The sequence below is a fragment of the Talpa occidentalis genome, unplaced genomic scaffold, assembly GCF_014898055.3.
Source record: "Talpa occidentalis isolate TD23 unplaced genomic scaffold, MPIMG_talOcc4v2.1 talOcc4.6, whole genome shotgun sequence".
NCBI lineage: Eukaryota > Metazoa > Chordata > Mammalia > Eulipotyphla > Talpidae > Talpa > Talpa occidentalis.
Window position 1 is genome coordinate 40597207 of NW_023604972.1, and position 12940 is coordinate 40610146.

Sequence of the window (12940 nt, forward strand, 5' to 3'; positions counted from 1 at the left end):
GGAGGGATTTGAGCTGCTGTGCTATCAGTCACTGTACTAACAGCTTCCATAGGATCTTCTTTCTCTCGAATTTTCTTTATAATGTTTTCTGTTTCCTCCTGCATCTCAAATCTTCTGTCATTCTGAGATTATTATTTTTTTTTTTTTTTGCTGTACTATGAACACAGCTTTACTTTTTCCGATGGTGTGCTGGTTGTTCTTTATAGAGGGATAGTCTACATCAATGACCTAGCTTGCAGTAGTTGCAGTAACTTAACACCTATCAGAAACTTTCCTAACACTATCAGAAACTCATTCATACACTCATACTAATTTCCAGGTTTTTTTAATTGAAACATTTTTTCAATAGGTTGTATTAGGATTATTCCTGCTAATTTTCTTAATATCATAAGCCAAGAATAAAGAACTATTTACTCTATTCGAAATGAGACCAACTTAAATGATTACAACAACCATCATTATTACTATATTAATGCACATAGTAACACACAAAGTGGGAAATAAGATTGGAAAGGTGAGTTGAAATGTTAATTTGACTTTCTAGTTACAGAGGGTGAACTTTTTACATTATAACCTTAGGAGTCCTTAAAAAAAACTTTGAGCAGGGTTGTAACATGTTGAAACCAACATTTTAGGAAGATATGTTTGGTATCGGTATGTATGTAAGAAATTAAAGGGGAAATAATCTGGAAGATGACAATCCAGGGTAATTGTAAAGGATTTTAAAAAAAGTAAAAGCAGCAGAACTTAGGATATATTGGACCTGGTTTATGAGCAAAGCATAACATATGAATTCTACCAAAATATCATTACTAGTATGTTAAAATCATTCTCATAAACCATAAAAGACATAATATATACATCCCATTGTCCAGTTTGGCAGTCAGCTAAGAAGTTTAGTTAAGTCCATGGACTCAGCATTAACTTCCATGCAGAAGAAATGCCTCCACCAGCTCCCTCTTCTACCTTCCTATGGTGCTTAGTTACCTAAATTCCTGTTCTCTTCCTCTTCTCTCTCTCTCTCTCCTTCTCTCTCTCTCTCTGTCTCTCTCTGTCTCTCTTCTCTCTCTCTCTCTCACACACACACACACATCTTTGTGGTCCCATGTGTCACATAGTTTCTCCCACAAAAAGAACAAATCAGTTGACACACTGAGCACACACTATGTGCTATGCTGCAACTTTATCATCTCAGCAAATTGAAAAACCTAACACCTGTGGTAGCAAGTGATTACCCTTTTGTTACATAAGAACAAGCTGGGACTCAAAGAGATGTTGGAGCTGTTTAAGCACCAGAACAGTAATAAAGAGAAAACAGATACGGGGAGGGAGGGTGGCCAAAGTAATAATTGCCATTTCAACATCAGCTTGGTACAGGATTTCAACATCAGCTTGGTACAAAATATTTACAATCCTTATTTCTTTGCCTCTTAAAAATAATTCTGAGACTTTTCTGGAAACATAGCTTTTCAAGGAAAGTTTCTGGAATAATATTATTTTAAGGGTTAGGCCTACACTTAGGTAAGGAGACATCCTTCTCCCAAAATACCAGCTTCCTTAAAGTTCCCTGTAATTGACAAGATCCCTACTTTCCTAAAGTGTGGACTGACTCATCGCTTCTTAAAAAATGAATCTTAATTGCTTATCCCTACCTCCTCTGAAATCACACCTTTGGAAAGATCAAGAGGGGCAGAGAAATAACAAAAGCAGCAGTTCAATAGACATCCAAAACATTCTTATCTGTCCTTGAATAAAATCCATCCATGTTGATGTTAGTCTTTTAAGCAACACAGAAAAAGGTGACTTTATAACCTAGCTAGATTCTAAACTTTTGAAAATAGTTCTATTTAAAGGGTGAACTGAGAGTTGTACCCATCAATTTGATTGGTAGAGAATGTTCTGATTTATTCTTCAAGGAATTGGAACCAAAGTTCTTCCTGAAGTGATTATTTCAGAGGACCGCACTGAAATTTCTTACAAAATTGTGGCTTTAGGTATATTATCTTCAGTACGAAAATATCTATGCAAATTCAAAGAAAAAAATACAGCATATTCATTATCCATCTAATAATTTCATTGTCTCTTTCAAGTCCAGAAATTTCTTTTAGTGTTTCTTTCTAGATTGTATGTATGTTGGGAGAAGGGAGGGAGTTACTTTTACCACAACAAACATGGGTGAAAATCTTGGGAATACTGGCATGCAGTCACAAGTTTTATATGCAGATAAAAGCCTGTAGAAAACAGATAATGGCTTATTTTGCACCTATTTTACATATATTTCCCCCAGCTCACCAAAATGATCGTCTTCAGAATTTTTGTTCATTATTCCTTCAATGCCTTCCCCATAATTGAAACCTCTGAATAAATACAGGGACTGAGTTACAATTTAAAATAATGAGAATCCACCAGGTCAATGTCCTTGCGTGCAATAAAAGGGTGTGGGTAATTGCAGGAGCAGATTTTTTTTCCTCCTAGTTTTGCCTTACTTTGATTGGTGGACTGGCACTTTAAATAAGGGTTTCAGTTCTTCCCTGAAATGAGAGGTACAGAGGGAATCCCAGGCACAGTCCAGAAAAAAATTTAATCTTCTTTTCTTAGAACTATCTTGGTTGGTTGGCATCTCCAGGCCCTGAGAGCACAGTACATGCCAGCATTGAAGGCATTGAAGGTAAAATGTGATTTTATAATTTCCATATGATTCCTCTAAGTTCTTTTTCCTATCTCCAGGCAACTTTTATAGAGGATTTGTCTTTATTTGTCACCAGAAATTAAATAACTTGTTATAAATCATTAGCATGTACCAGAGAAGACGTGGCTAATACCTGCCAGCTAAAGGGGGGTGGAGGGAGCAGGAAAGTTGCTGTATAGACCCTTTTTTTTTTTAACTATTTGTGATTATTAGTAACAGTGCCTAATGTAGGAAAGTATTAAAAGACAAACAAATCTCTAGACTAATCAGATTTCTGTGCAGAGATCACTACAGAATCTTTTGGACTTTTAGAATAAACTTAAAGAGAGAATTCACATTTGAAAGAGAAAAACTCAATTTTGGAACATTTTCCACTAACATCAAATGAAATTAAATATTCATTTCATTCTTATTAGAAAAAAATGAGTTTTGACTTGGTTATCTGGAGAATCTAGGCATAGAATGATATACCTTACACATCTGCAAATAAAAGTTTGTTATGAAGTGATTTTGGTTGATTACATTTCCAGTGCATTTTAAAATTTTCACTGGAGGCAAGCGAAGTATACTCCCATGAATATTGCTTAAAGACCAAATTTTCATGTAATGGAAGGGATTTTTTTAATCATTTTGTGAACTAAACACAACATTTAAAGACTACCAAGTTCATAATGTAGTGTAAAGACATCAAGTAATTCCTATATATTTGTTCAGGTTGTCGGTAGGTTTTTTTAATGGAAAAAAAAAAAAAACTTAGGTATTGTTTTAATTTCTTTTCAATTCATTCCAAAAACTAGTAAATGTAAATTAGTTATTTGGCAACATTTAGTTGTTTTTGTTGTGTTTTGAATCTGTTTGGAAGTGCAGTATTTCATTTGAAATAGTCTTTCAACCATCAAAATAAAAATTCATCTTCTTTAAATCTCCAACTCCACTCTGTTTCAGATTTTACTTTTCAAAATGAAGGACCTGATGCTGATCCTGTGCCTCCTAGAATTGAGTTCTGCAGTGCCGGTAAGTCAGTCTTTTAGAATGTTCCTAAAAGCTCTGCCAGACACAACACTGAAGGACATTAGCTTAGTGACCCTACAGGGACTCATTTGAATTAACCCACTGATATGTTTCCTAATATGAGTTGAAAGTTATAGTTGACCAGACCTCATCCTACTATCAAAACAAATAAGTCAAACAATTTTTCTGTTCAAAAATATATTTAAAATATTGTTCAAACAATGTCCAAGTCTTACTCCATTCATTTAAAATTAAATGATTTATGTGTTCTCCATAAGCGTATTGCACATTGTTTTATCAACTACTTGCTATCACTATGAAATTGAAGTGGAAAGTGGGAAATTCTCCAAAAAGTAAAGTACATTTTCTTCATCATTTTTGCAAGAACAGTATTAGCCGAATTGCTATGGTTACAAAACTGAAATAACTAATTCAATTTGTAGCTAGTAATTAAACAGTGAATTTACCACATGTATATAGTTTGCTCTTTTGCACTGAGGTGGCTTTTTATTTTCAGTTTGCAAGAAAGTGTATCTACCAAAGAGAACTCAAAATTATTTTTGTTTCCATTTAGATGTTTCCTCAACAACCTGGGACTCCAGGCATGGCTAGTTTGAGTCTTGAGGTATGTATTATTAGAATATTTACGTACAATCTTTACAATGGTGTGTTTCTGGAATAAGAAAAATATGAGGAACTCTTCTGTTTTTGTCATCAAAAGTTAGAGATTCTTATACTTACCTGGCAGGGGAGATACCATGATGATGAAGGTGGTTTTCCCAGAGCAAGGCTTATCCATTGCACTCCAGATGTGCTGACCCCTGCAATTTCCCCAATTGTGGGACACTCGACTGCATAATTTGTGGTAGTGCGGGACTGCATTCGCTCTCTCCCCTAAAAAAAAAAAAAAAAAAAGGCAGATACTCTAACTCTGCAGTCCTAGAGAATCTTATATTTATTGTAGATTTATCTTAAAATTTTACTGTAATTTCACACTCTCAGGTGTTTATTAATTTGAGGGCATTTTTGTTTGGGAAGAAGGTGGGAAAGGTTTAGGAAGAAAGGAAGTCTTGTTTTGATTTGTTTGTCTGTTTTTTTCAAATTGCTCTTCAGCCTGAATTTGTAAGAAGCAAAGTAGGTAAATGGGGGATGAAAAGAATCAGTGAAGCAATGTCCACAAAATTACATGTGTATTTCAGTTGAATCACCTACTCTACCATGTTTCTATGTGGTCTTAATTAAACACTTTTTCTCTCTTTTCATTAATGATAAAATGCAAGCTCACTATTTTAATAGAAATAACAATAATAGCAGGAACCACATGTATTATTTACCACTTTTCAGTGGTAATTTATATCTATGTTTATTTTATTCAGATTGACCCACCCCTAAGCTTTGTGCAAATAATACTATATGTTAAGAAATCAGCTGTGTTACACAGAAAACAAATACATGTGGTCAACACTAACTCACATTTTTTTCTTGACAGACAATGAGACAGTTGGGAAGCTTGCAGGGATTAAACATGCTTTCTCAGGTAAATTTATTTACAATTGTTTCTTATTGTAGGTAGGAATGATAGTGGTGGTAATAACAGCAGGAACATCGCCATTCATAAGATTTGTTTGAACAAACTATCTTAAAAACTGAAAGAACAAATAAGTAATTGAGAAAACCTAAAACAAAATAAGATTCTGGGGTGGAATACAAGGGTCAACAAAAGCAATATTGAAATTTATTTACTTAAAAAAATCCTTTTTGCTATTAACTTTACTATATATACAGCCTAAAATAGTCATTAATAGCTAAATCTCAAAGAAGTTTATGAGAATACTGAATCAAATTCAGATGAAATATAAGTCTGTTAAAAGAGTGTTTACCATCCATAATAATTTAACCAGTATCACTGTTACTTTTGTTATTTCTTATTTTCTATGGACCTTTTATAATTGAAAACTACATTTAAGCTAATATTGATATATAGCATGCTTTGTTGGGATTTTTTTTTTCCTCCATATATACAGTATTCACGATTTGGTATTGGGAAGTCATTTAATTCCTTGTGGATGCAAGGCCTCCTCCCACCGCATTCTTCTTTCCCGTGGATGAGACCAAGGGAACATGAAACTCAACAGGTAAGTTAATTACATCGATGTGTTTTAAATGTCATACTTGGGGCCTCCCTGGTGGCATAGAAGTTAAGTGTCAGCGCTATCAATCTGTCACCATGTGGCCTGGATTCAATCCCCAACCAGGGAGCTAACCCATATATGGTAAAGCAGACCTCTCCTGTCTCCCTTCTGCTCCCCTTAGCAGTGTATTTCAGTACATCTGCCTCTTCTGTGCCCCACTCTGTCTTTGGTGAATAGTCTCACACCCCGCACCTCTGGACTACACCCCAGTTCTGCTATGCATAAATAAATAAATAAATATTCACCCAAAAAATAAACAAATTCAAACTTTAAGTCTTTCCTACTTGCCTTCTCTATATTGTCATAGACTAGCCATAGGTAGCTGATAGTAATGAACAAAAAATTATCCAATAAAACAAAAATCTCTATTTTTAGGACTTAAAAAAGATAAAATAGCCTCAATTTTCAGCTGATTGTATATTTCAGATAGGAAGACGTGGCCTCTAAAAGATATGAGACCTGTGTTAATGATATTAATAATAACAATCCACAAACTATCCTATAGTAGGCTATATCCTGGGCAATTCTCATCTTTATCAAAATTGCCTAAGTAGTTTTTCAAAACCACATTTAAAATAATGCCAAATACCCTGGTTAAAATATCACAAATTCGATAGAAGTCAATGTCTGTATCAGTCAGTTAGCCATTATGTGTTTAGAGCCTAATAAACCAAATTGTAGGTTGGGAGTGAAAATTAAAACATTTAAGAATGGCTCCTAGGCTCATGAAATGGCTCCAAGGCTCACTTCTGACTGGGAGATAAGACGACACAGCACAGTAGCAGGGGCCACATTGTGAGGGGCACATAGTGAACATCGGGAGAGTTAGAGGTATGAAGGACTGAAGAGCTGAAGCAGAGCCAGGTTATTGGAGGAGTCTGCCACCAATTTAAATAATGGGGAGCCATTCTTCATAGAATGATTGTTTTAACTGGAATTTTAATTCCATATGGCCTTCCAAAAACATGTAGTATTGCCCACCAAGTCACATTTAGTGGAACAGTAAATTTTGTTAATTATGATTATTTTTCCACCTGAGTGTTTCCAAAAAGGACTCCATGATGCAGGAATTTGATTGATTTCTTTTCCACTTTCCTTTCTCCTTTCATTAATTGAAAAAAAATTTTAAGTCGCTTTCATGTGTCACGCACCTATTCAGAGCTATATTAAGTCCTGGGGTTATAAAGATAAATAAGACATTTTACTTTATCTCAGTTGACTGGGGGATAAATACAACAAAAACTTATAATCCAGTGAGAAAGTGGTAAAATAAAGATATATCGAGGCAGCTATGGGAACCCAGAAGACACTAGTCATTCTACAGGAAGGTCCATGGAGCGTTCCATCTTCATGAGCAGTGGTAGTCCCGGAGGAAGTGGGGAAGTCAGACATACACAAAACCTCTTTAAGTAACATTGACTCTATGTAATCCGTGCTTTCTTTATAAGCACAGCTTCCAGACATGTCCCCTAGACTCCCTTCTAAGTAGAAAGTTCCCCAAGTTCTTTTGCTTTAGAAATTCTAGACACCACAGTTCAGTGAGTCATCCCTTCCTGACACTCGTTTCAAATTTCTCTGCAGTATGAATATTCTTTGCCTGTGCATCCCCCACCTCTCCCATCGCAGACATCCCTGCAGCCTCAACAGCCAGGCCAGAAGCCTTTCCTCCTGCCCACCGTTGCAACTGCCATCCAGAACACTGCGCAGAAGGGAGGACCTCAGCCTCCAGTGTACCAAGGACATCCGCCCTTGCAGCAAGCAGAGGAACCAATGATTCAACAGCAGGTGGCACCATCAGATACGCCACCAAAGGCCAAGGTAATTCCCCTCTCTGAAATCAGACCAGGATATAACTTGCAGAGAGAAAACTGATTTGCATAGTACAGTTAAGTAATTAGAGCCTTTAGGCATAATGCATGAAGATACCAATGTGTTTTTAAGCAGTGGACACATCTAGGGATAGAACATAAACGTCTATTCCTGTCTTTTGCCATTAGAGACAGTTCGTGAATTCTAAAAGATCCTGTGCCTGTAAATCTGATTTCTTACTTGCAAAAGTTGAAAGCTTCCAGAGGAAATAGGACAGTCAGAAAAATCTAGGCTTCCTATCATCAGGGTTTCTTTCAGTTTTATAAGGACTGATAGGGATGATTGATTCCTCGACTTTGCAAAAAGTATTTTGCATTATTATTTCTCTCATAGTAGAGAAGACAGTCATACAAAAATACAAAGGACAAGTACAATCAACAAAAAAAAAAGAAGGTACCACATAGCAGGTATATTGTAGGCATTTAACATTTCCCCACAATGTCCTGACTACAGTCCTAGAAGGATAGGCTCCCTATCCTTATTACCCTTTTTAGAAGGGTTTAAATACCGATTTTGAGATTATGAATTTTCCCATTATTGCACAAAAATTCAATAGCAGATCCAGGCCTCAAATTAACCTGGCATTCTCTAACCCCAAAATTCTTTACTTTCTACTCTGTAAAACATAGTGAATCCACAATAAACAGACTTCATCTCCCTGCCTATTATTTCAGTTATACCAGCAAAACACTACTATAATCTCTTGCGATATAACCCCAGAAGACTGAATGAAAGTGAAATAGAGAAACTCATCTCAGATTGTTTTATCATAATCATAAATAAGAACATGTTCAGTTCACTTTGTCTGTTTTGACTGTTTGATAATTTTAATATTTATCTGTGATGCAGCTTCCAGAAGTGGACTTTCCTGAATTACAAGGTCCATCTGTAAGTAGGGATCTCAATGAACCCTTTTCTTGGGGAAAATATCTATACTGCCAGAAAAAAAGAGTGACCATTGTAAATTGTCCCACTTACTTATGAAGCATAATGGGTTCCTTTCAAAAAAGAGTATTTTATATTTCATACTAATCCATCTTAAAATGTGTTTCATATAACTCTTAGTAATGACTGTAAGGGATGTATGTGTGTGTTCTAGCAGATATGAATTACTTACTCTGTTTTCTACCACTTAAAGTTATTCCCAATAGCCCGTTTGATAGCTCGGGGACCAGTGCCACAAAATAAACCATCTTCGGTAAGTTTTTTAATGCCACTTCTCTGTCATTTACTTAAGAGTTTTTCCCTTGGAAATGCATTTTGTGATCATTATTGTATTATATTTATATTTAGCTTTATCCAGGAATGTTTTTCATGTCTTACGGAGCAAATCAATTGGTAAGTCTATATCCTATGGAAAGTATGATTTTTATTGTGTCTTATAGTAAAAGTCAAAATTATAAACTCCAGGTCTCACAGAATAGATTCCATAGTATTTGAATGCCCAAGTTAACAACTGAAATGATAAGGCACTTCCTATTTGGATAATACAGGACAGAAAAACAGACATACACTCAAAGGTATTAAAGAAAAAATAAAGTTTCTATCTGAATTACCCAAGATGGCCACATTTATTTATTAACAACTCACCTTTCCATTTTACTCTGTCTCTGGACACAGCATTAATATTAAGCCTTCAGGAAAAACTCGATGACTTTTTACTTTGTCCTGAGTAGCTGATGGTTCATAATATGATGCAGTGTTTGTTTTTGAACAGAATGCTCCTGCCAGACTTGGCATCATGAGCTCAGAAGAAATGGCGGTAAGTAATGTCTTCAAACTCCTATTAAAATAGTGGCTAAGAGGACAGTCAGAGGCATTGGTCATAAAAGTAGCTGAATATAGAGGATGAGACTCAGATTGATCCACTCCAAAACCAAAAGTTTGATTATGAAGTAATCAAACAGCATGTGGAGATTTCAACACATTCCTTACATAGTCATTTTTGAGTGAGGGCAATTCTTGAACAGAGGGGTTTGCCCCATTTCTTAAATATAAGCAGAGGAGAAACCCCTCTTGAAAAGTCATCAACCATTCAACATCAAATCATTTATAACTCAAAACTGGGAAATAAAAAAAAAAAAACAAGTTTAAAATGTGATTAATAATTTTAGACTACCAAAGTACAGTTAGTACAAGCATCTCAAAGATACATCTTTCTGATACACTGTGATTAAAAGTAGACTGCCTAGTTTTTTCTTTTTTTCTTCAAATAATCTTTTTATTACTATATTACTTTTGTTGCAACATCATAATTCCAGAGGCTGATATGTCCACAACTTTTAGGTTAGAGAATTTAAAAAAAATTATAATTTATTTTCTCCTTTTTCAGCTTTCACAAATTATCTTTGTGTTTTAAAGCATGTTTGTTATGACCCTGATCTTTCACCTGTGTCTTGAATAAGTGGTGTTTAAGTAGCAATAAATTAATTAATCTTAAGATGTGATTATTATAAAATATCAGGTATAATAATAAGTTAGTTTGAGTAGATTCTTACTCTGTTAGCTTTGTCCATGTGTATTACAAGTCTAAAATTTGAGATCAGTCGACTCACAATTTGACTTTTTTCCTCAGAAATTTCTATTACATGTGTTAGAGCATAACACAAACCCGCCCCCATCTTAGCAAATCATTATCAACTAGAAATCTTATCAAATTAATAACACACCGGTTCTCTCACTGGAAGAAAACGTGTCTCCCCACATTGTTGAATGCCCATGTGCGTTAGACGTATATAAAGGTGTTATGGAGGTAAAATGACTCAGACAATGTTGCTGTTATCAGGATTTTACAGTCTAATCGTTAGAAAAAATAGGTGCAAAAGCAAAGAGTGTCAAATCATGTTGTGTAAGAGAATTAAGAGAGGGGAAGGGAGTATCAGTTAACTTAGCCCAGGGGCTCAGAGTGCCTTCCCTGGAGGAGATGAGCTAAAATAGGACTTAGAGAGTGGAGACCAGAAGAAGGTTAAGAGGAAAGTATATCTATATGGTATCCATCCTAATGGCTGAAATTCAAAGGCTAATGATCATCTTACAGCTCTACTTAATTTATGTATATTCTGCTTCACCCTCAAAATATTTTGCAGTGGCTTATGAAGAGCACAACAAATATAACAAAAAAAGATCAAAGACAGAGTTTGAAATGAGTCAAAATTTTGAGGAAATGAGAACACAGATATTAAGTCACAAAGCCCTGCATAATTGCTGTTAACAGCCCATGGTTTGGACCCAAAGTTTTTGTTAGCAAAAGTAAAAAAGGAAACATGGTCCATTCTAGAGTTCCAAATGTCTACAGAAAATAGTTTACAGACTACTTCAGTTCCTCCAGACAAATCAAGATTTTATTTCTTACATGTATTCTAGGAGAGAAGGAAGGGAGGGAGGGAGGAAAAGAGGGCAGGGAAACATCCTCCAAAATATCCCTCAACAAACTCAGATATGGATCAGTTTCTGTTTTATAAAGGTGGTGCCATTTCCGCTGCTTATTGTTTTCTTGAAATTAAATTCAAAATTATCTTATTGTCTGTATCCTTGGTTCTGCCCTACTGCCACGCTTCTCCCCTTCCTACCTTTCAGCCAGAGGTAGCAGAGGGTCTCCAGCTACCCTTTCACAAAAGTAGGCATCCCCCACTCAAGAAAGTGCAGAATCTTCCCCCTTATGTTTCAAAGCCACAAAATGTGCTTACAAAAAGCTATCAGTCTGTGTTCCCTATCAGTTTTTTATGGTGTCTAGGTGAATCTGACCAGGTATAATTACATGACATAGTTGATAATCTGTGATAACGGTGCCTTTGGTAAATGTTTTTTTCAAAGGGAGGAAGAGGAGGCCCCATGGCTTATGAAGCCATGTTCCCAGGATTTGGAGGCATGAGACCCAGCCTCAGGGGGATGCCCCACAACCCAGCCATGGGTGGAGACTTTACTCTGGAATTTGACACCCCAGTTGCTGCAACCAAAGGCCCTGAGAAGGGAGAAGGTGGTACACAAGGCTCTCCCATGCCCGAGGCCAACCTTGTTAATCCCGAAAACCCACCTCTCCTTTCAGAGGTAGCACTTGGTGCCCTAGGGGGGCTTCTTGCTCCCCCTAAAGGCAGTGTTCCCAGCCTGGTAAAAGGCCCTGCAGGGCAGAGTTGGGGAACACCCAAGGTCACCCCAGCAGCAGCTGACCCATTGATGACTCCTGGATTAGCTGAAGTTTATGAGACCTACGGTGCTGACATGACCACACCACTGGGTCTCCAGGAAGAATCAACCACAGATGCCACTGTGTCCCCAGACACTCAGCAAACATCGCTGCCAGCAAACAAGGCCCAGGAGCCCCAGGTTATGCATGATGCCTGGCATTTCCAGGAGCCCTGAGAGCTCTGAAATGTCAGCTACTTTCTGTATGCACAGGCGCCCCTGCTTTGTCCCCATAGGATATCTTTTTGCTAAAATACTTTTTATGCTTCTGCAGCAACGGCAGTAAAAGCACTAATCATATATTAATAAATACAAGTGGTTAGAAATAGTCTAGGTACCCTTCTTGCTTTCCTTCTCTTATTGAAATAAAATGTGTTACCTGTCTCTGTGATTTAGAAATACTATTACTATCATCAGACAGAGTCTAAGTGTCTCTGCATTTGAAAATCACTGTTTCTTAGCTCTCTTAAGCATTATAGAATTTCTCTTACTGACATGACACTGTTATATGCAGGAACTGTGATGCTGCTTTGGAAATTTTTCTCTAAGCAAGGCACATATTCTCAGAAATATAAGCTATTTCATTGAAACATTATTAACAGGAATTGGTGGACAATCCCTGACTGGTACTTTGGATTTAAAATTCTCATTTGTAGAGCATTTTATTTAATCAAGTTAAAAAAAAAAACATTTAGCCTATTTTAAATAAAGAATGTTTCTCACTGAAAATATCAGGAATTATATGCTTATTATTTATGTATATTTAAATGGTTAAGAAAGGTATACCCATCCCCACCAATTCTGCTCTTTAACCCATTTCATTCAATCCATTCATTCTTTCATGAAAAATGTGTTGGGTATCGGGCCTCCCCGGTGGTGCAGCGGTTGAGCGCTGGGTTGCGAAGCTGCCCGCAGCTTCTGCAGCGCTGGTTTGATCCCCGGCTGCTCCCCAGCCACTGGAGGAGGGTCCCACATGGCGCGCAGACCTCTCCTGCCA

At 36.5% G+C, this 12940-nt stretch overlaps 1 protein-coding gene and 1 non-coding gene across 3 annotated transcripts; both read left to right on the plus strand.

Annotated features, from left to right (window-relative positions):
• The first annotated feature begins 2557 nt into the window (after positions 1 to 2557).
• AMBN (ameloblastin) lies at positions 2558 to 12593 on the plus strand. 2 transcript variants are annotated; one of them, XM_037529759.2, is made up of 11 exons: positions 2558 to 2668; positions 3635 to 3703; positions 4275 to 4325; positions 5190 to 5237; positions 5725 to 5835; positions 7474 to 7710; positions 8611 to 8649; positions 8900 to 8959; positions 9055 to 9099; positions 9479 to 9523; positions 11575 to 12593. In XM_037529759.2, the coding sequence occupies exons 1-11, from the start codon at positions 2645 to 2647 to the stop codon at positions 12118 to 12120; spliced, it is 1275 nt and encodes a 424-aa protein (XP_037385656.1). In that variant the 5' UTR covers positions 2558 to 2644; the 3' UTR covers positions 12121 to 12593. The 2 variants fall into 2 exon arrangements, with proteins under 2 accessions (XP_037385656.1, XP_037385657.1); XM_037529760.2 differs by having other exon boundaries at positions 7519 to 7710.
• Positions 4434 to 4597, plus strand: LOC119230241 (U1 spliceosomal RNA). The gene has a single exon (XR_005121703.1). It is a non-coding gene; the product is annotated as a U1 spliceosomal RNA (small nuclear RNA).
• Positions 12594 to 12940: the final 347 nt, after the last annotated feature.